At 39.3% G+C, this 23,358-nt stretch overlaps 1 protein-coding gene across 3 annotated transcripts in view; it reads left to right on the top strand.

The window, feature by feature from the left end:
* Positions 1-23,358, top strand: part of LOC121307039 (ADAMTS-like protein 2) — a 56,583-nt gene that overhangs the window by 12,981 nt on the left and 20,244 nt on the right. Inside the window, exons 2-11 of one of the 3 annotated variants that reach the window (XM_041239115.1) lie at positions 3,690-3,795; positions 4,958-5,100; positions 6,099-6,174; positions 8,565-8,667; positions 9,448-9,593; positions 11,126-11,249; positions 13,020-13,100; positions 14,575-14,750; positions 15,201-15,549; positions 21,486-21,861. In XM_041239115.1, the coding sequence (XP_041095049.1) occupies positions 3,691-3,795; positions 4,958-5,100; positions 6,099-6,174; positions 8,565-8,667; positions 9,448-9,593; positions 11,126-11,249; positions 13,020-13,100; positions 14,575-14,750; positions 15,201-15,549; positions 21,486-21,861 (1,679 nt within the window). In that variant the 5' untranslated portion in view covers position 3,690. Of the gene's footprint in view, positions 1-3,689; positions 3,796-4,957; positions 5,101-6,093; positions 6,175-8,564; positions 8,668-9,447; positions 9,594-11,125; positions 11,250-13,019; positions 13,101-14,574; positions 14,751-15,200; positions 15,550-21,485; positions 21,862-23,358 lie in introns of those variants that run through there. The other 2 variants (XM_041239114.1, XM_041239116.1) reach the window with 2 other exon arrangements.

The raw sequence follows: 23,358 nt of genomic DNA, 5'->3' as shown, positions 1-23,358 counted from the left end.
GAGAGTCCTGGCTGTGATGGTCCTGGCTGTGTTAGTCCTGGCTGTGTGAGTCCTGGCTGTGCGAGTCCTGGCTGTGATGGTCCTGGCTGTGCGAGTCCTGGCTGTGATGGTCCTGGCTGTGCAAGTCCTGACTGTGCGAGTTCTGGCTGTGCGAGTACTGGCTGTGATGGTCCTGGCTGTGCGAGTCCTGGCCGTGTGAGTCCTGGCTGTGCTAGTCCTGGCTGTGTGAGTCCTGGCTGTGCGAGTCCTGGCTGTGATGGTCCTGGCTGTGCAAGTCCTGGCTGTGCGAGTCCTGGCTGTGCGAGTCCTGGCTGTGCGAGTCCTGGCTGTGTGAGTCCTGGCTGTGCGAGTCCTGGCTGTGATGGTCCTGGCTGTGCGAGTCCTGGCCGTGTGAGTCCTGGCTGTGCTAGTCCTGGTTGTGTGAGTCCTGGCTGTGCGAGTCCTGGCTGTGATGGTCCTGGCTGTGATGGTCCTGGCTGTGCGAGTCCTGGCTTTACGAAGTTGCCAGTCTTCACTGGAGATTCCTGATGGAGTGTTGCATTGATTCTGGTGCTCACACGGGCTAGGAAAGCAAAAAGACTTTCTGCTCATCGCCCGATTTTGTCCTTCGGAGTCTGGTAGCTTGCCAACATCTACTTTCCAATTGTAAATAGGCAATTGGCTTGGTTATGGGATTGAAAGATGCTCACTGACCTTTGATGGAATTGCTGTGATGAGCAACTTAATTGGACATCCTAAATTTGCAAGAAAATCGGGGATAAAATAATTGGGCAGTCTAAAAAAAAAATATATATATATATATATATATATATATATATATATATATATATATATATATATATATATATATTTATTGAGTGTATAGGCTATTTATGATATATTCTATTTAAACCTTTAAGGACCAAGCGTTTTTCAGTGGGATGCTCCCCCAGGACCAGACGTTTTTTTTGGCTGTATTTGACTCTTCCTATATATATATATATATATATATATATATATATATATATATATATATATATATTATATTTACACACAAACACATTTTATTCTGTTATCTGAAGGACCCTACAACAGTCCCTGAAAGGGCAAAATACAAGACATTCTTTCATTTGAGTGATTTTATGAATTTGAGCCTTGTTAAAAAAACAAATGCAATACATGGTTAAGAACTGAACAATAATGAATACTGAGAAACCTATAGTATATAAATGAATCACTGATTTACCAGAATCAGATGTCAGTTTTCTGCCAACAATGACTCATCTAATTGGCTTGACATCTTGAAATTAAATTCTGTAGAGTGGAAAAGTTTATTTGTGTGCAAATCAATTTCTGCACATTCGCGTAAATATACAGTATATACTGAATATCCTATTATCAAAGCAGCTTTATACAAACATCAAGAACAACTGAATAATTAGGCTAACTACAAAACACTAAATATTATAAGCAAACAGTAAATTGCAATCGCATAATACACATTTATTCTCAGGGTCTTTATAGGCACTAATGGACACAACTCAATAATTTTCTCAAAATAAATATTTGTAAATAAAATAATAGTTTTTCATTCCATTAATAACAGTAATAATGAAAAAACATTACTGATATAAATTTAGTTTGTGGAACAGTATAGGCTTATATCCACTCGTTTCTTGATATTTATAAATGTTGTAAAAATAAATATATTAAAACACATGACAAAATATATGTTTTGATATAATTAGAAGTTAAATACATCAGATTTACAGTGTTTTTCCGTTTCTTTCTTATCTGTAAACAAGTTCTACTGATGTTTTTCATTCTGTATGCTGCTGAAACTTTCTCTGGCCTTTAAAATTGAAATGCACGTCTCAGGGAGTGAAATTCAAGCCCTCTTCTATGCAATGATATGTGTTTCCAACTTGTACTACAAAGTATGGTGGCCTACTTTTTTTTTGTGTTTACCCAATCATGGGTCCAGAAAGACACTTCAATATGATCGTGTTTACCCAATCATGGGCCCAGAAAGACACTTCAATATGATCGTGTTTATCCAATCATGGGCCCAGAAACCCTTGTGTCTCTTAAAGGGTTAAGAGACACAAGGGAATATGAGTGGTACTGAGAGAGTGTGAGCTGTGCTATAGGGGAATTACTTTAGCACCTGCTGTATTCCCCAATAAAGAAACACATGCTATTATGTGTGTTCTCTATTATTATGTGTGTTCTCTACAGCTGTCACAGTTGGAAAGCGGTAGATATTCTTACCCCAGTGGTCACATATAACAGCATATTAAAAATGTACAATATTAAATATTAAACTGTAGATGATATAATATGTTCCTTTAAAAATATAAAATAATAAAATATTTACTCAAAACTGTCCATGCTCATTAGCTAACCAACAATCATACACCATACACACAACTTTTGTCTCCCCGTATCTGTATCTGTGTGTCTGAGTTTCTGTGTCTGTTGATCTATTCTTAACCTAACCCTTCTGACAGTAGGAGGTATGGGACAGTGCAATCCCAGGAGGACTGCAGTGGTAATGCCAGAGGAGTGAGATGTATCTCTCTGGTAATCGCTATTGAAGAGCAAAATAAATTGAAGCTGACAAGGGAATTAGTGCAGTGTATGAGACATGATGTGGCATTGACAGCCATAGGAGATTATATAAAACAAAACGCAAGAGGGGCTAGCCCTGCCCTGATCCTGCCCTAACCCTGCCCTGACCCTGCCCTGACTCTGCCCTGACCCTGCCCTGCAAAGCTTTTTTTTGACTGGAGATTACGTTTTGAATCTGGTTTGTTTCCACAAAGTATTTGGGTTTTAGACTTTCCAAAGAGGTGGATCTGGAACCAAATGAGAAAACTGAACTTCAAACCATGTGGGTTCAGGTCAGACTTCAGATCCCATGAACTCAATCAGTTATCCAATCAGAGCAGACAAACCTGTTGACTAACGTATTCATCAGTGTCCTTCCAGAGGGCACACATCAGAATGAGGCTGCTGGAAGTGGGGGTGTGCAGAGACTCATATTTTCAGAGTCATTGCCTTGAAGAAATGTTAAGTTGTTAGGTATTAATTAAATTAAATAAAACTTACTAATGACTCAACACAAGCCTTTCCTCTGTCTCCATTGTTTACACAATCATTAGGAACCAACCAATATCAATTTGACAGTGTGAATTATTGTATTTGTAATTAATGTCCCACTGGAGACGATTGCAGAGGAACAATAGTTAACGCAGCGCTAAACCACATCCCTGCTAGATTGCAAGGCTGGATGCTATTCACTGTGTAAATTGGGGCCTGTACTTGAAGTGCAGTTAGTTGTGTGTAGGTGTATGATTAACAGTGTTCTAATTGGGTCACTGTGGTCTATATAGAGAAGCACAGGGCACTGTCAGGGGATTTATTGCAGTTATTGCAGACTTAATTACATAGATTGTCCAAACAAGTAATTTCCAAAGTCATAGAACAAATATATCTGAAATAGTTATCAAAACATTCTTCAACTGTACCGAAGTGTCTAGGATTTTACTTAGAAGTCATGAAGAATAAAACATGTTTATGGGTTATGAAACATTCAGCCGATTCCCCACTGGGATAAAAATTACACAACAGTAAACTGTCCAAATTCTTCTCTGACTAACTGTACACTACAAAATTCCTCCGTAAGTTTGCCTTGCCTTTTCCTTCAGAATGTGTGGCTGCCAGTGGACTCAATCGATGGGGGTCTGTCTGATCCTGCTCTGCAGTCTCTCCTTTTCTCTCTCTCTGGGGAACTTCTCAGCACTTAGTAGACAGGTATGGATGCACAATGTTTGTTGCTGTACATTTTATATATATATATATATATATATATATATATATATATATATATATATATATATATATATATATATATATATATATATATATATGCAATATATCAAGAGCATTGGTGGCTTTTAGAGTTTTTTTTTACCCTCTGGTATGTCAATAGTTATAGTAAACTAATCTAATCATCAGGGAGGACCATGCCTGAACCTGGGGGCTGGAAAGTTATTTGTGCTGCCTGAAGAAAGTCAATTTAAAAATGTTTGTTCAGCATATGCTTGATTGAAAATGACAAAAATAACAAGTTCTCTTTTTTTCTGATGGTGAGTTATTTATTTAATATTGTATAATAAAACAGGGAGCTCAGGTGGGTCTTCAACAATAGAACAAAGTTTGGCTGCTGAAAAGACAAATCAAAAATAATTTCTGGAAATGATATGGGCACTTCTGAGACTGTTGGTACTAGTTACAGTAACATATTACTTTGAAATTAGAACATAAACTATTCTTAGAAAATCCAGCTTCTATTCCCTCCTGTGACACCATTTAACAAGATGATAGCTATGCATTACTCCTTTTTTTAAATGTAACTAGAAGTAACTACGTTTTTCTTTCACGTAAAATGTAATGCTTTTCCACATTTAGTTACCTATCTGAAAACAAAACCATTACAGTCACAAGTTACTGAAAAATTAAATCAGATTACAGTAAAGTGTTACTCCCTAACATTGAAATTTACAGCATGTTTACAGCCCCTAAAAAAAACATAATAATAAAAAATGATCCTGTATATACTTTTAAATATTTATTTGTAATTAAATGTTTTTGGTTTTATTTAAGGGTTTTTCGATTGTTATTAAATATATTTGTCTTTGTATTCCTAGTTCCAACCACTGTGGTTTTAAAGTGACTGTAATTTACAACATAATCCCTTAATTTGTACCTATTGTGCACATCAGTTGCTTACATGTACAGTTTTGATAAAATATTATAGTAACTTTTTATTTATAGAACGATCTAGCACTGCATTTGGTTAATATCTGTTTGCAAGCCATGCTTTCAAGTAGCATACTTGCTGGGTCACCTGGAGGGTGAAATGGTCCCCTCCCCTTCAATGCCTTGTTTCCTTTCATTGCCCGCTCTATTTCAGGAAGATGGACAGTCCTCAAACAGCCTGGAAGAAGACTCTGATGTAACGGCATACTGGTGGGGGGAGTGGGCCAAGTGGACAGCCTGCACTCGCACCTGTGGAGGAGGTATCAAGTTCCAAGAGCGGCACTGCCTCAAACAAAGGTAGGGGCCTTCACTTCCAGCCACTGTTAAAATGGGCAGAGTCCTCTTCCACATGCTAACAGCTGAACACAATGTAGTCAACTGGTTTGTAAACATCTTCATTGCAATTGCATAGTCGTTTAATAATGTACTGTTTACACTGTTTGATGATGTTTGCAGTCATCCTGGGTTCTATTCCTCCAGCATAGAGTTATTATTTTCCTTTCAATTTGCCTTTACCTAGTCTTGAGCTTACTTTGAGCTTGTCTGGGGAGACCTAATTTGATTCAAATCATGTGACAATATGACCTTTCAACCCTGCAACACCACCCTACTCTAAATTGACATAGACACCTCTTTTTCCAAAGGCAAATCTGAGCCAATCAGGGCCAGGGGAAGGGTTAATGATGTTTGTTATTATGTTGCATCAGTCAGAAGATGAACAACATGACGCGCATTTCAGTTAAATTCAGTAATAAACGGAGAACAAAAACAAAGAAAAACACAAACATAACCTTTGGATCTGCCATTCTCAACTCAAATACAGCCCCTCTTAATAGTGCATTATCTACATGCGAATTGACACGTTCACTGCATGTTAGGTCAGCTGCACGGCCCAGACTCTGCAGTGCAAACACAACCAGGATCCTCCTAAGCTGCGCTGGGCCGGCTCTGCGCAGCCCATGGTGGCTCGGCTGTACAGTGGAAAAGAGATAATATATAGAGTAGGTGGGGCTAGCAGAGCTGAAGCCAGAAAAAGCCCCCCACTCATGTCACCATTCTAGTGGTTTTACTGGTAGCATTTGAAGTTCCATTTCTGTAAATCCACGTACTGTAATTAAATACGTTAATCCAAAAATAAATAAATAAATAAATAAATAAATAAATCAGCTGATACTATTCATGTTCTGGTTTGAACAGAAGTGCATATTTATATAGACTCCAAAGAAAGTATAGGACATGGAAAACAGAACAGGCTTCAACTGGCTGTGATACTGGCTGTGATTCTCATTTAGCAGGAGGAAGACAGCTGTTGGAAAGGACAATATGACCTGCACTGGCACATCCAAGAGGTATCATCTCTGTGACATACAGGTGAGAACTACGACACAACAAACCACTGGCTACCAGTTGGACAGAATGTTTTTATTTAAAGGATGGGTCTTCACAAGGCATTTTTCATATTTGTGTAAATTAATAGTTGACCAATAGCCTCATATTAAGGTGAATGTTGCTAATAAAATAATTCCATAAATCTTGACCTCCTTTATCTCCTGTGCGCTTCCACATATATTTCCAAATGTCCAGGTGTGAAAGACAGATGTGCTATTGTTTGGACATGTCTTTTTATTTTAAAACACCATGCCTGGTTCAGTTAGTGCTACACTTGCTGGGTCATTTCACCTGGAGGGTGCACAATTGTCCCCACCCCTTCATTGATTTAATTAGCTGCTTCCCCTGGTGATTGTCATGCGTTCAGTCAATAACATGCTTTGACCCAGAAGATACTGCTGAGGTGAAATGACATATTCCCCCACCCCACCCCCAAAAAGGCATAACAAAACAGCACATACTTTAAACTAAAGTAGAAACAGATATGTTTTAAAATGAAATACATTTGCTTCAGCGTGTGTTTCTTTAAAAACTGATATTTGAGACCTATGCAGCAAATTAAAGTGCAAAATAGGTAAGATTTATGTAATTGTTTGGTAACACTTTAAAACAATGATCAAGCGTGCATTAGCGGCAGGTCATGGGAAGTGTTAATTTGGGCATGACAGCATGCTTTATACCTGTGATGAGCATAATTTGTTAGAAACATGGAATGAATACGGGTCATTCAATCCACATGAATTAACAGTGCTGAATTCAAAATGAATGACTTCAGAACTCAGAGAAGTGAAGAACATGTTATTCAGGTGGTATTCAGGTGGTATTCAGTCAGAATTCATTCTGAATTCACAGCCATTATTTTACTGCTGTCAATCATTTTTTCTCTACAGTTAACCAGTTGAGGGGTGCAAATTCTTTTGAAAATTGGTGCTAAACTGTTTTGAAAGTTTAGGACCAGAGCCTGGTGCTAAATTATCAAACTCTGCCCTAATCAAGCCCCCCTACCCTTGCTCTTCAGTTTGTTTTTAGGATTAGAAGTGTGCTGTGAAGTCTTGTTTGCGACCAGTTTTTGCAGTTAAACCTCCCACATGACACAAACCTTCTCTCCTGTGTATGTGGATGAGTGTGTGTGTGGGGGGCGGGGGGTCATGTGAGCCATCCAGACCCAATGAGAAGCTATCATCATCTATGGTTGCTAAGGAAGAATAATAACGTAAAAAAATTAAACATGTCTACTGGCGTCAGCATTTAATGTGGCTATATGTGGTACCCTGGCGCTAGAAATTAGTGCCATAGCGCCACATTTGCACCCTTGCAGTTGATGCCTGTCTACAGCTCTGTTCTGTTGCATTGCACTGTATCCATGAGTGTAACATTGATTCCAAGGGGAAGTATGTCTTTGTGAAGATGTACATGAATAACATGGCTTGTCCTGTTCTAGACACTTCTACTCCAAAAGTATAAACATTATTCATGGAGGACATTCAGTCAATGAAACATGCCAAATACAGGTGATGCTAGTAGATTTAATTAATTTGATTAATTACTTAAAATCAACAGGTAAGATTCTGTCGCTATGGTAACACAAGTGTTTAATCAGTCTGGTGTAAGACCAACACAGTTTCTTTTCAAAATCATTTAAAAGCCTTGTGAAATAAGTTGGTTACATTCCAGGGTTGCTTTTAGCTTCCCGTCTTATTCCAGCCTTGTCCGCTGTTCTATGCTGACAAGTTCGATCAGTGGCTGACAGCCATAGTGCGGCAAAGTGCTCATATGGCTGTATTGTATCTTCTGGGACACAAAAGGAAATTGTTCCAGCTGTTTAAGCAAGCTTAAATGTCCCAAAAGGAAGGGGTAGTGATAATGACTCAGCAAGTGCCAATGCACCTGCAGTAAAGTTACATAATCCATATCATTATCTTATCACAGCATGGGCAAGATGTGCAGTCAACCTCCACTTTATTCTGCCTGGGAGATCATTACATTTTTTTCCATCAATTAACCCTTTTGCTATCCCATTCTACATGAATCTGAGTGATCTGAAAGCCCCTTATACCAATGACGAGGAACCTCTACATGACACATTAGCGGTCATTGCAGAAACAAAATGTCCAAAGCAATTATGCTGCAAATGGATATTATGTTGGAGTAGCAGCTCACTTACGAGGATTCTTACTCAATAAAATCGTGCTATTTAGTGAACAAAGGATTGGGTAAAATGAATGCCCTAATAATTGGACTGAAAACCAAACTCCAGAGGTCTTATCTGTACTCAGGAAAAAACAGAAAATCCCTGGACAGCTAACATAGTGGGCTGACAGTACAACATTTTGCCTCTCTGTCAGAACACTCAGATCTGTCATGCTTTACAGGAATGCCCCCCTTCAGGACGGAGTTTCAGAGAGGAGCAGTGTTCATCTTTCAACTCCCAAGTGTACAATGGCAGGAACTATCAGTGGAAACCATTGTATCCAGGTAATTCAGTACATTGAATCCATAAAGACTCACCAGGCAAACAAATGTTTAGACTATTTGAAGGATCTAAACAGTGGCAAATCTTTACACCACCACATTGTGACTTGTTGCTCTTTGCACAGACCTTTTCTCATTTTTATTGAATGACCACAATATCTAATACAAAGTAGTTCAATACATTTTCTCACTATATATATCTCAAATGTGCAGTTTTGAAAAGAACACAGGTTTCAACATGTTATTTTAAAACATGATATCTGGGACTACACAAGATTAAAGAAATCTCCTTTTGCAAGCCATGTTTTTAGCCTGTCTTGCACTTCCCGGGTCATTTCACCTGGAAAGTGACATGGTCCCACCCCTTCACTGGATTCATTCCTGTCTGTAACCAATTAGCTGGTTCCCTGTTGACTGACTTACTTTCAGCCAATAACTTGCTGACTTGCTGGGCTGAAATGTCCAAGGAGGTAAGGCAAGACTGGTGTAGTACCAGGTGTCTTTTCAAATGAAAATACATTTCTGCTATAACATGTGTTTCTTTAACAACTACACATATAAGACCTATGTAACTAATGGAAGTGCAGAATGGATTTATGGAATTATTCTGTTGGCTACAATTACTTTAACATAGACCTCAATGCCTTTCAGAAATATTCTATCTTTATGCAGTTGGCCATACAGTGCATACTATTTGAAGCCCTTGTACCTTCTGCTGTCATGTATGGATGCTGTTATTGTATTTGACTATGCTTCACACTATCCTGCCCTGTACCTTTGCAGATGACTACGTGCACATCTCCAGCAAGCCGTGTGATCTGCACTGCACTACGGTGGACGGGCAGAGACAGCTGATGGTGCCAGCGCGGGACGGGACGTCCTGCAAGTACAGTGACTACAGAGGGGTCTGCGTCAACGGCAGGTGTGAGGTTGGTGAACAGTCACCAATTTTCACTTTTTCTAAGACATTTGGGTTACGCTTTAAAATAATGGCAGCAAATTCCAGTGCAATTTCTTCTAAGCTTGTGTTCTCCCTCTTGAATTCATTATGCATTTGTGGCCATTTTTTAATATTATCTTCAGGATAACAAAAATCATTACAATATAATAACAAAACATGATATTCAGACGTTACTCCAATGCAATCCTATGAAACTCTATTGACTTCGCAGCCATTATTGTAAAGTGTTTCCGATGGGCAATTTAAGCTTCCCCACATTTACCCCAAGAATGCCTTTTCTTTAGGGGATTTCCTAATTATAATAATAATAATATAAAAAGTGTTGTCAGTCAGAATATAATAATACAATTCTACTGTTTGCTGGGGGGACCCCAAGCCCTCTGCCTTTTTTCTGCCTCCCCCATTTTTTTTGGCCACCATCCGCAACTGTTGGTAAGATTAAGCAGGGGTCCCTGTGTCGCATACCTTCAATCAATCTTTATTTTATATAGCTCCTTTCATAGTGGACCACAAAGCGCTTAATACCTTGTAAGAAGAAGACCGCGTGATGTACAGGGTAAGTTATACAGTCCGGTGCAGGCTCTGGTCCTGGCTGTGCGAACTCACTGGTACTCGCTGGGGATTTCAGAGGGAGCGTCTCATTGGCTCTGGTGCTGTCGTGGGTTAGGGAGGCAAAACAGTAAAGCCGACCCTTCTGGCCAGTCGCTTGGTGAGTTCAAAAGGACATCCACACACATTCCTGGGTGTAAAGAGGCACGTGGCTCGGTCGTGGTATCGGAGGATACCCACTGAACTTCAGCTCTCCTGAATTGTTGTGGGGAATTGCTGTGGTGAGGGGAACATAATTAGGTGTTCTAATTGGGCGCTGTAAGTGAATAAAAAATAATAACTAATTAATATACTTTGTTCAAGTATTGACCTATTTGTTTTCACTTAAATATCATTTAATTGTTTCAAAGGCAAATAGTATAAAGATAAAATCGGAGAGATTTGGGTGTCATGAATTGGGCAAGGAGAATATCCACACTAATATTGCCACACTGCCAAAAGCAAACATTGAAAAGAATCTGTTGCAAATTGCAACAATAGCAAAATCATATTTTGAAGACAACACTTGTTAAAAATGTTAGAATAGGATTGTGTGTACTCCCTAATGGCTGTAGATAATAACCTGGATAGACAGCTTCATATTGAAGTGGTTTTGGATGTGGTCAGTGCCATTCAAACCACATAGAAAAAAAGGGAATTACTTTACAAGCTCTAAGTAGAGAACACAGGGATACATTTAATACATACATGCTTTATGATATGCCTCTGAGAACAACCATTACACTTCAAGATATTGCATTGCAGTGGTTGGCAGTATGAAGTTCTATAAACTCAGGCGGCCTACAGTACTTTTAAAAGAATTGTCTTGAGACGATGGGATACCATGGGACCAATGTAATTGTGCAAATGAAATTGATCTGAAAGCCATCACTCTCCCCTGTATTGTTACAGCCCATTGGATGTGATGGAGTGCTGTTCTCCACCCACACACTGGACAAGTGTGGCGTATGTCAGGGGAATGGGAGCAGCTGCATAAGGGTCACAGGGAACTTCAGGAAAGGAACATCACAATTGGGTGAGGAACAAGATTAATTTTTTCTTTTTTTCTTAATAAAAAAATACTGAATTGTATTTTTTCACTTGGGCCATCTTAATGTCCCTTCCTTTTAATAGTAGCTTTTTCAATGTTCATACATTTTCTTCACTTGTCTGCACTTAGAGTTGTGTTTCAAAGATAAAGAGAAGCTTATTTTGAAATAATTTAATAAACCTTACCAGTCCTACACTTTCAATCACCATGTAGCTCTGTTTTGAAAGATGCACATGAAAAAAAAAAAAAGAAAAATAGCATTTTTATTTTAAAAAATGTAATCTGGTACCAAACTAAACAGGAAGCTCTCAGTTTGCATGGCTTGTGTTCCGGTAGTCTGTTACCGTTTTACTTCCTAGGTCATTTTAACTCAGAAGGTAAAAGCAGCTTACTGGCTGCAAGGGATGTCAGTCATTATGGGAAGCAGCTGGTTGGTTCATGACAGAAAAAAGCGTTGAATGGTGGATATGATTTGAAAGGTGAAATTAAATTGAATATAAGGTGTGTAAGCAGAGCTTTTTGTTATAGCAAAGATGAAGACGTCTCCTTTTTTCCCATCTCTGCATCTATGATTCCTCATTGCTCTCCTAGCAGAAGGAGAGCTGCTTGGAGTGTAGGGTGTCATACCAGCTGCCAGGTTCGGCTGGGGGCACACAGTGAGCTCTGCATTGGCCTTGCCACTGGAACGGGTGTCTGGACCTCATGTCAAATACAAAAAAAAAGTGGGTAGGCCACAATGCTGGATGAAGAAATCTGGGGATAAAGCTGCAAAACACAAGGGAAGCTCATACTTCTTGTAACATTCATTAAAAAAGTTTAGTGTAGAGCATCTGACTTTACCCTGACGCTCGTAATTTTAAAATAAGTAGTGCAATTTACTTTCAAAACACTGCTAGCCAAAAAAAAAAATGAAGACAAGGGGACATGTATATATAACGAAATCAATTAATCAATCAATCAACCAACTTTTCTTTCATATAGCGCCTTTCATAGTAGAACACCATCACAAAGTGCTTTACAAGATGCAGTAACAAAAAGAAAATCTATAATACTTGAAATACAGAAAAATGCACAAGACATGATACAGTAAAAAAACAAAACAATGCATAATACATTAAATACGTTGAAAAATGCATAATACATGATATAGTAGCATAATACATGAAATAGTAACAACAATACACTGCTAATAGCAGATATCAGGCTTAAAGAGCATGGAAAGCAAACGAGAACAAGTGGGTCTTAGAGAGTTGATCCGTGACAGTTTATAAACTACTTGATGTAATGGTCTCGTAGTTTGTGACGTCACATAAACCCTAGATGGAATCATTTTCCTGTAACTCACTTTGTATCGGTTCAGATTTCATACAAAACTGCACGTACTGAATAAACAGATTACCACAGCCTTGTTTCTTTAACACTAAAGCAAATGTGGTCATGCAAACCCTTTCATGCTGCTTTCTCTTGCAGTTTAAAGCTGAAGGAATATTCGCTTCTCACAATGACTTCAATGATTATAGAGCAATTAGGATTAAATTTCAGCCCATGAGAAAACATTTGCTAATTTAAATGAATTACAGTTTATGAAAAAAAGTGATTTAATACACAGCAGTGCCACACTGCCACAAGGAGGGCATTTAAAAAACATGTTGGCAGCTTTATTCTTTCAGAGTAAAAGTGTGTGTGTGTGTGTGTTTGGGGGGGGGGGGGGGGGGGTCCAGGCACAGTATAATACTCCTTGTTTCCACACTGCAGGTTACTCCTTTATAACTGAGATCCCAGAGGGCTCCCGGGACATCCAGATCATTGAGAGGAAGAAGTCTGCTGATATTTTGGGTGGGTCCTTCCTGATTACAGTGTTTACAGTGGAAACAAGGCCCTGAGCTTCACACAGACAGGACTCTGTCTGGCACTGGGGGGCTGCAGCTCACACACCCATTCCTGTGGCAGCTCCACAGACACAGTGAGAGGAGAGCACATGCTTCCAGCTCTATTAATAGCACAGTGACTGACCGCCCCATCACACACAGCACTGTGACTCTCACCACCCCTTCACACACACACACACACACACACACACACACACACACACACACAGCACACACAACACACACACACACACACACACACACACAGCACTGTGACTCTCACCACCCCTTCACACACACACACACACACACACACACACACACACACACTGAGACCACCACTCACACACACACACACACACACACACACACACACACACACACACACACACACACACACACACACACACACACACACACACACACACACACACACACACACACACACACACACACACACACACACGCAGCACTGTGACTCTTACCGCCCCTTCACACACACACACACACACACACACACACACACACACACACACACACACACACACACACACACTTGTGCCCCTCAGCATGTAATGTCTTACCACTGATTCCCTCTATGGTTAATATTTGGTATAACTTTTCTTTTGCCACTGAAGTCCATAAACTTTGACATCCTCACAAAAGATGCCATCAGTGTAACATATTCGTGCTAAGCCTGTAGGACAAGATTACTCAAAATGACATGCAGCCAACGTCAACACTTATAAGATATTCGATTTTTCTATTGGAACAGGTGAATCTCTCTGCTTGACTGGCTAGTGTTTGTGATGTACTTTTCTTCCCAGGAGGCGGTCATCGATTTATGGAAACTAATTTCTCTTTGGAATACCCACACTGGTAGCATGAACCCCACAGACAGTGCCAGACTGTCAAGTTCAGAGCAGCACCTTTTTTCTATTGTAGAAGCACACCAAGCTGAAGAGACTTTAGAATCCTGAAACTCTCAGTGCAATGATGATTTTGCCTCAAGCAGTTTAACTCTTTTGACACCGCAGACCTCTAAAGAGAGATAGGAAACTCCACTGAAAACTACAGACAGACAACACTGTGTAGGAAGAACTACACCTCTCAACACAGCAGCTAATCAGTCCGGAAATGGCTCTATATCATTTTTATTTTCACATAAGATAGTAATACACAGCTGTAGGATTGTCTTTTTGCACTTATATGTCGTGTGGTGCAGTGTCATTTGTCGTTGGGAGGAGGTTAAAAGCTCCATAAGCAGGAATGCAGACAAGCCTAGTTCTTTTGCATAGTGATTAAGACGCTGGCTAGCGGTATGTGTGGTGATTGGTTTTGCACCCCGCCTCGCCACTGTTACACTTAATGCAGTCCCACCAAGCCGTAGAAATGGTTTTATTTTTGGAATGGCATTTAATTCTGTGTGCTTCCATCTGCAGCTGTCACAGATCTGGCTGGGAGCTTCTTCTTCAATGGAGACTACAAGGTCGACAGCCCCCAGAACTTCCACGCAGCCGGGACCATTTTCAAGTACAGGAGACCCATGGATGTGTACGAGACCGGCATCGAGTACATTGTCGCGCAAGGGCCTATTGATCAGGCGATTAATGTTCTGGTACATTTCTACAGTCCACCACATTTTACTCAGTTACTGACCTTGAGTACTACTGGGAATAAACTAGGTTCATTGTAAGACAGAATTATATAAAAACATGTTTAGTGAATGGCAAAACATGGTAAGCTTGACACCTTGAAAGAGCTATACTTTTGACCAGGCAGTTCTTCAAGAACCATAAAAAAAAACAATACAAATAATAACAGAGAACCTTTTTATGTTCATTAAGGATATTTACCACCATTTGCTGTTTGCATTCTGAATTGCTTCTATCAAAAAACGTCAGCCTCTAAATCAAATGAGCCATAGAGTTCAATGAGCCATATGTTGGACAGCCCTGGGCTAGAGAACGTTGATTGTGCAGGATTGTGAAAAAAAGGATGCAGCAAACATACGTTTCTCCACACCTATGCTTGTGTAATGCTGGGTTCCCTTTTCTCTTGGATGCAGGTATGGAATCAGAATGGCAGGAGCCCTTACATCACTTATGAGTACACCGTGCTAAGAGACCCTCGCTCTGCCACCCTGCAGACCCTCCTCTACTCGGGAACTGAGAGTCGTGGCACAGGGGGCAAGACCAGGGGCCCCATTTCCATGGAGACCGACACCCTGCACCCACACAATGGCAGCATGTATGCTAAGGCAGCAAAGGATACAACTGGAAACGGAAACCAGGTGCTAGAGAAGTCCACAGCAGGGGGCGCTGTTGGGAGCAAAGGCCAGGAAACCAATGAGGTTTATGAAGAGACAGCTGCTATAGACTGCGAGTCGGGGGTCCAGGCAAGGCAGCGGAATACAGGTAATTATAAACCTCTAAGTGTTGGGGAGTAAGGCATTATATGTAACACGTTACTGTAATCAGATTACATTTTTCAGTAACTTGCAAAGGTTCATTTTTCAGACAGGTAACTAAACGACTTATTTATATTTAAAAAAAAAGTCTACGGCTAATGCATAACATGGGAATCATAAAACACTTTATCAGTACAAGGAAACACTTACAAGACACATGAACGTGCTTTTCATATCATCTTGCGAGAGAGGAGGGTATGAATTTAAAGAATACTCTACCAAACTGAAATTTTTCTCTGTGACATTTACACTGTGCATGAAAAGTACCTGTTTGTAAATAGTTCAAAGTAATAAGTTACTGTAACTTCTTACACTGGGCAGGATTTTCAACAGGTCGTCAATGATAACTCCAGTGTTAATCATCAAATCGGTCTCTAGCATTGATTTTGGCATTTTCAAGTGGTCGTTGTGCCTATTTTGTTATTGAATCATCGTGCTAATGTGATTTCCGAAATTCTGTTGATTTACAAAATAATATTAATATCTTAACGAGCAGTGCTTCTTATTTTGTTTGTGTGGGAATTTAAAAGGAAATTCACGTTAACTGTCACAATTTATCAGGAGTTAATTTGAATGAAATCTTGGTATAGAGAATGGCATACTTGATATTACAGTACAGTTTCCTTACAGGCAACAGATCTTTGACATGGATTGGTTTAAGTTTTTCTTTTTTTTATCCATGCCGTCCGATTTTTACCAACACGCCAGATAATCGTAAATCAGCATTTTATATTTGAAGCGTTCAAAATAATTGTACATTCTGCATGACAAAAGGCACGATTTTAAATGAAGTTTACAAATTATACACAAAATAGACATTCCCATTTTGTTTTTTAATTTCATTTCCATTTGGCTGCTGCTCGCTGGTGGGAGAGCCGTCTTCCTGTACGCTAGCAGTTTCCATAACAGAGAATTACGCTTCCATTCATTTTTCTTGCTCTCGTTAATATGCATTTTGATTAACGAGTTCCCCTTATCTAGTCATTGAGGCAGGAAGTGATGTATACATGACAAGCTTTTTAACAAGAAATGTGTCCTTTAACAACATCATCAACTCAATTTCAAAGCATTAATGGATTGATTTTATTAACGAATGTTGTTTGAAAATCACTTGCTACTAAAGCTGTCATTACTTACTGCAAGTTATATATAATAACACTGTTTTTTTGTGTTTAAGTAACTTGTAACTGTAATGGATTACTTTTTTAAAAGGAACTTTCCCAACACTGTAGGTAGATGTCCTTTAAAAGCTAACAGGTCTTTACAGTCTTGAAACTCGCTTTAAAAGACCATATGAATTCCACGTAGCTTTAGCGATCCAGTCCAAAATATAATAAAAAAGCTAATTTAAATGACACCAAAATCCTTGAGACTTAGACACAAAACAGATTAAACGGCTACAGAAAACCTTGAGATTCCTTTGACTACTGAACAGTTTCCAAGCCACGTTCCTCCGACATACCAGTTTCATGAAAAAATTAATGACCAGAGACAAGAACATCAAATATTGAAACAAACATTTTTAGAAAGCTTAAAAACAAAAGGAGACTCTTCTTTTTAATGTTAATTTTATTATTTCAAACCAGTGTGCTTTGGCAATAACAGCCTTTGTTAGAATAATAACCTAAATAAATAACTTTGTTGAACTTAAGGGCCCTAAAGTTGTTTATTTCTAGTTTAATAACATTAACAGGTGTTTATTTACTCTGAGTGAAAGGTCCAAGTATGGGTTCCAGACGCTTTCTCTCTTTCCGTCTCTAAAGACACGGACTGTCTACATTTGTTTATTTCATAATATGGAATCCAGGATGTTACTCACTGTGTGACTCGATACGATACAATAGTTTTATAGGTTTCTCCAACAAGGAAAACGAATGAGAGACCTTTGTGTATTCAAGGTTGAAGGTTGCTTCATTTTACATATGAATACACAAAAATTAGTAGCAGAATTATGTGGATTTATTTATATTGGAAGATATGAAATGCAATAGTTTTCTTTTAATTTATTGTTCCTTTCGATTGTATTTTGTGTGACATACAGATGGCCCAATGTAGACACATGCAATTCTCACCAGAAAATAATAACTTAATAACGCTAACACCATGTTTTACAGATGTATGGATAAATCTAAAGTGTGCCATGCATTACGTACACACGGATGCAGCTACACACGCCTCCACTGTATCCCTAAATTTCATCCCCTGCAGAGGATACTTATATCCTGAGCACACCACGACTAACAGGGCAGCTATAAATGCACATATTCTACTTTATACTGTATATTATACTTGAGTTCAGTTAAACATTACATTCAAAACAGGGTGACTAATATAGTACTTACAGACATACTGAGAAAATGTCATCAAATCCTGAAAATAAAAATGTGATGTACCCACTGTTATAAACTCTTTGCTAACATTCAGCTAGATAAGTTTTTGAGGTGCTGCACAATGCTTGATCCTTTCCCTAATGACTACTTATTTTCTTTTAGTTGAAAAGTGGCCAGCAGTACAAGTGTCACATTGGTAGTCACGGTGACAGAAACCCATTGTTTTGGGATACCCTCTAGTCAGAATGACCTGGGGCTCTATCGCCTCTTTTGTAGGTGCGCCAAGAAAGTCTCATAGTCAGTGTTTATATTTTCGCACTGTTTTATGCACTTTTATTATTTACAATGAAACAAAAACAACAAACAAAATCCTAGCTTGCTTGGAGCAGTACCTAACACAGTTAGAGACACTACCCCTTTTCCTGGTAGTGTCTACTCCCTTACACAGTTTAACCAGCTGCACCTGTGTTCAGTTGTTTGGAAACTGGAATCCGTTTTGACTCCCAACCTTCCGTGGAGTTCCAAAATCACAGCCAGCACTTACTCACCACGGTCCTAAAACCCCTAAGTTATGGTACAGCAGATACATTCTATCCCACTATATATTGCAATGACGCAGGCAATGTCTTTGTCTGTCTCGTTTGTTTGTCTTGTCCTATCTGTATGTATTTTATTATTATTATATCCTGAGGCAAGTCTGGAGAGTGGGAATGAGAGCACGAGAGCTGGGTGATAGGGTTAGGGAAGGGTTTTTAGAGAGTGAGAGAGCTACTTTGATCTTTTTTTTTGGCGTGAACCCTGGCCCAAACAGGGATTTGTTGTTTATATTATTATTTGTAATCCCACCTTGTCCCCTGAGTCCTGCTTCACTCGAACCCGACGATCGCCTCTATGATCTATAAGCATCAAAAGAAACTTATCACTATTATAACACGTTTATTTTCGAAAAAAAATAAGGTATATAAATGATGGACATTGACAAGATGTTTTTGGTTTCTTCACTCGATCATTCATCCTTGACCACGACACGCTTGAGTGACTATGACTGAAGCATGTGCACTTAATCACCTAATTAGTGAGGCAGTTGATTGGACACTGGATATGGAGTGATTTCAGCTGTTGTATTGCAAGCTTGAATAAAAGCAATAAAGCAAATCACAGAAAAAAAACAACATGCCATGTCTGTCAAGGGAGCAGCGCCTTTGTGCAATCGACATGTTGGAGGCTGGACTTGGGCAGCGTACTGTGGCTCGCCATCTTGGGTGCTCACAGCCAGCAATTTCAAACCTGGCAAGACGGTATAACCAGACACACTCTGCATCCACATCCAGGGAAACTGGCAGTGTGACTCTGGCTGTCTGTACCAACAGCACGCCTTTAGCTCCAGCACTGCTGCTTTGAGAGCACCTAAACCACAAGAGGGAGAGAGTCCAGGAAATAGTAGACTAGACAATTTCAGCTAAAATAAAAAAAGGCCCCTTTTTTAAAGTGCACGCACTGCCCCTATGGACTCATGCTTTATGCATAAGGACAGATATAAAAAACAGGAAGAGGATGAAAAATTCAAAGAGTTACATTTTGTGGCTGTAAATCTACAGATCGCAAACACATCTGCTAATGGGCTTTGAGTGTGTGTCTCACTCTTCACTGCAGAGGCAGGGGTTATGTAAGGGTGGCTGCCCTGTAACAGAGCAATGCTTTCTCTCTGCAGTGCTGTGGTGCAGGGGAATTGGGAAGCAGCCAGCTCAACAAAATGCACTAGTTTTATTCCCTAAAGGGAAAACAGCTTTAAAGGCCAATTCCTTACATTTTCTCATATAAGAACTGTTGTCCCATTGTTCCAATATTTTTACTTTTTTCTCTTCCTTACTTTCTGACTGTAGAAAACTAATTTGACACTATGACCTTTTAACTGGGCACTGTATGCTGTACTACTGCCTTTTATCTGAATTACTGCGGCAAGAATTAAAATAAGCGTTTTTATTAAGGGGGATCTAATGTACTACAGGAACCAAGAAGCCAGATTCTATTAAAGTTTCTGCTGCAATCTTTACTATACTAGCACATCCTAAGAGGTCAGTGTTCTCGATTCGATACCCACAGGTATTTCAAAATATTACTATATTCTTACAGCAGTTAGCAGGGAGACACCTTGGCAACTAGAACTGAAGAGCAACTCCTGAACTCATAGTTGAAGCACCTTAACACATTCATCAAAAACTAAAGCACATCATTGAAGTAACTGAAATAAGAACCACTCAAAATGACTGCAAGCATAATGAAGAGGTAACGGGACAGTGTGGCAAAGTGTTGGATTGTGTACAGGTGGTTAAAGAGCAGCGGACACAGGTTAAAAGGTTTGTTTTATTTATTTTTAAGTCTAGTGCCTGACGGCAAAACAAACAGTAAATAATAATGGAGGGGAGTAATACAGTGGCATGTATTACATAATTTATAATCCCTGTGTTGCCCTGCAAATAATAATCCTGTTTTATTATACAACCACACAAAACACATACACAAGTGCGTTAGTGCGTGAATTAGTGCTAGTGGTGCAAATACAGTTTTATTTGTGACAAAGGTGCAGTGTTGTCCGGTTTCCTGCTGCCCCCTGGCGACAGCTCTGGAACTATGTTAACTGTCTGGTAACGTACAAGACGAGACGAGACAATTACAAACAAACAAAAACACAACACTCACGAATTTCAATAACAACACGCTTTTACTGTCCTTCGGGCTTTAACTCGTTACAGACCAATGCGAAGGAAGAGATTACGATTCTCTGTCCCCCTTATATGCTGTCACACATGAACCCTTGGTAAATGAATGCAGCTGCCTTTACAATCTGCAGCTGCTACATTGATTCCATTCCAGGTCATTACGTTCTTGCAACAGAGTCTCGCCTTTTTCCAGACTGACCGACTTCCTGACCCGGGGAAAGAACTATCAAGCCAGCCCGTCCAAATAACTCTGTCCTTGCTTAGTGCCCTCGCGGGTTGGGAGGGAGATTTACAACCAAGGTTCATTGTATTTCTGTCACAGACAGTAACAACAATAATGTAGCTTGAAAATGCTTTAACATTTACAAGATTGTGCAAGTTTATACAAGTTTACTGAGGTATTTATACAAGTTTACTGAGGTATTTTTGCTCAGCAGTTTTGCAGTTTTCCCATTCTTTTCCCATAGTTATACTACGCATTTCCATAGTTTATCCTGGTTTGCCATGTTTATTAATATGCTTTAAAATACCTCACTATTCTTATAATTCGTTACCATGCTTTATTACACCTAGCTATGCTTTTAGTTTGGGAAACATTTATAAAGGTTAAGGACTGTAACCCCTGTAGAGGAGTCAAGCTGTGAAAATATCCATCAAACTAGGGGGTGTATCAATGAATCATGACATGTATATTCACACACATATAGTAATAGAGGTATATATCATTTGAATTGTGATACAAGACCGGTAGCACACCATAGTGTTTATCATGACATTGGCTTGGGGAGTGTGAGCCCAGCCTTTGCAACTTACTTTCCTTTCTCAAATTTCAGAGCTGAACGCCAGCAGACCGAACAGCGTGGGAGATCACATCTTCACTTCTGTCGCAATAGTCTCCAAGTCAACCTCAGAAGAACTGGTGCCGGATTCTGAAAATCTGATTCGGAATAGTCTGCTGGGGGGTGTGGTCGGCTCAGAGGAGCTGGTGGTGAACATGACGACAAACCGGCTGTTTGCTAAGGGGGAGCCACTCTACTCCACTGAGGTGGGCCGTCTGGACCCCGACTATGACAGTAGCGAGCACACTGCCTCCCTCAGCTTGAACGGGACACTGCAGCTGGCTGTGACCCGGCGCACTAACGGCTCAGGAGGCTTTTTGTTTTCAAACCGAACGGGAAACCCTTTGAGCAATCGTACACATAAAGCCAGGTAGGAACACCCTTCAAACATATTCATCTACCTGACAGTGTGGCTTACTGGTTTAGATTTGTCAGTCTGGCACATATACAGCCAAATATTGTAAATGTGTTTCTGAACTGTGGTGGCCACTCGCTATTTCTCCATTTGATAATTTACTTATTTGATTAGTTCAGTGTTAGGCCATGCTGAATTTAAATTGTAGAGTGTTGCTTTTACCTGTATAACAGCCCTTCAGTAATTCACTTTTTTCAATACATGAGTTTTTTTTTATATGAAAGTCAAAATAAAAATAAAGTGTGATCACTGTATAGAACTATAAAAAAGATGGGTTTAGATACTGAACTCTGTCAATGGGATTGGGCATCATGGGCAGCAAATATATTTTTGAATTGTTCTGGAAGGTTATTCTAGACAAGTGTTTGCTGAAAATGATAGGATTTACATTTTCATGTTCTCCTCCTGTATTTGCATATCTCATATCTTTGTTATAGAGTTTAGATAGTTGCACTGCTGGGAAACCCAAGCAATACCCCAGTGTGTCATGTGGTGGCATGGCACTGAAGGCGATGCTGTCCTTAAGGTTAGACATGAAATCAAGGTCCTGTTTACTATATGGATATGACTGCCACCTTTAAATGTGTGCTCACCCATTTAGAAAATCCAGAAACTATAATCTAATAATGAGCATCTGACAAGTCTATATCATATTTTTTAATTTTCCGTGTTAAATATCATTCAGTTGTGAAAATACCTATCAAACTAGGAGTGTAACAATGAATTAATGAATGAATTGTGATACTTTCTTTACATGATACCTCATATCGTAATAGAGGTATGTATCATTTAGTTTTGTGATACACGACCAAAAGCACAACATAATTCATTGTTGTCCACTGAATGATTATTGAACAAAGAGTGTATCTTATAGTTGATATGAATACGTATTTAATTTAATTTTGTTTTTTAACAAAATAGACTGTCATTAAATGATCATTTGATCTTATTATGCATCATACAAGTAGTCTATCAGCACCATCACATGTATCGAGATACATATCGTACTGTGACCTGCATATCGCGATTTCCATTGTGACTTTAGTACGTCATTACATTCCATGTGTCAAACACAGTTTTATTGTAACTACCACCACAATGATAAAATATACAATAAAATAAAGGATGGTAATGGTTTTATAATAAAAAAAAAATATTACTTTAAGTATTGTCTAACCAAGGACTTCTGGGTTCTGGCCCACATTGGCAGATGTGATCCGACATGGCAGGCAAAATAAATTCCCTGACCCTTTGGGCTTTACCACAGATGTGATTAATGCAGTGCGTTGCGAGTAAATTGTCAGACACCCAGACACCCCAAAAAATTGTAATGGGCAAGTTCTTGAAATATTGTATTACTGTACACACTGAGAGGTAATGAAAAGCGGACAGAGTCCCCGGCGACATCTTGTTTCACTTTCCAGCGCAGTCTGTTTTATAATTCCTGGATAA

Source organism: Polyodon spathula, chromosome 52, assembly GCF_017654505.1.
Source record: "Polyodon spathula isolate WHYD16114869_AA chromosome 52, ASM1765450v1, whole genome shotgun sequence".
Lineage (NCBI taxonomy): Eukaryota > Metazoa > Chordata > Actinopteri > Acipenseriformes > Polyodontidae > Polyodon > Polyodon spathula.
This window is presented reverse-complemented; position numbering and strand designations above follow the sequence as displayed.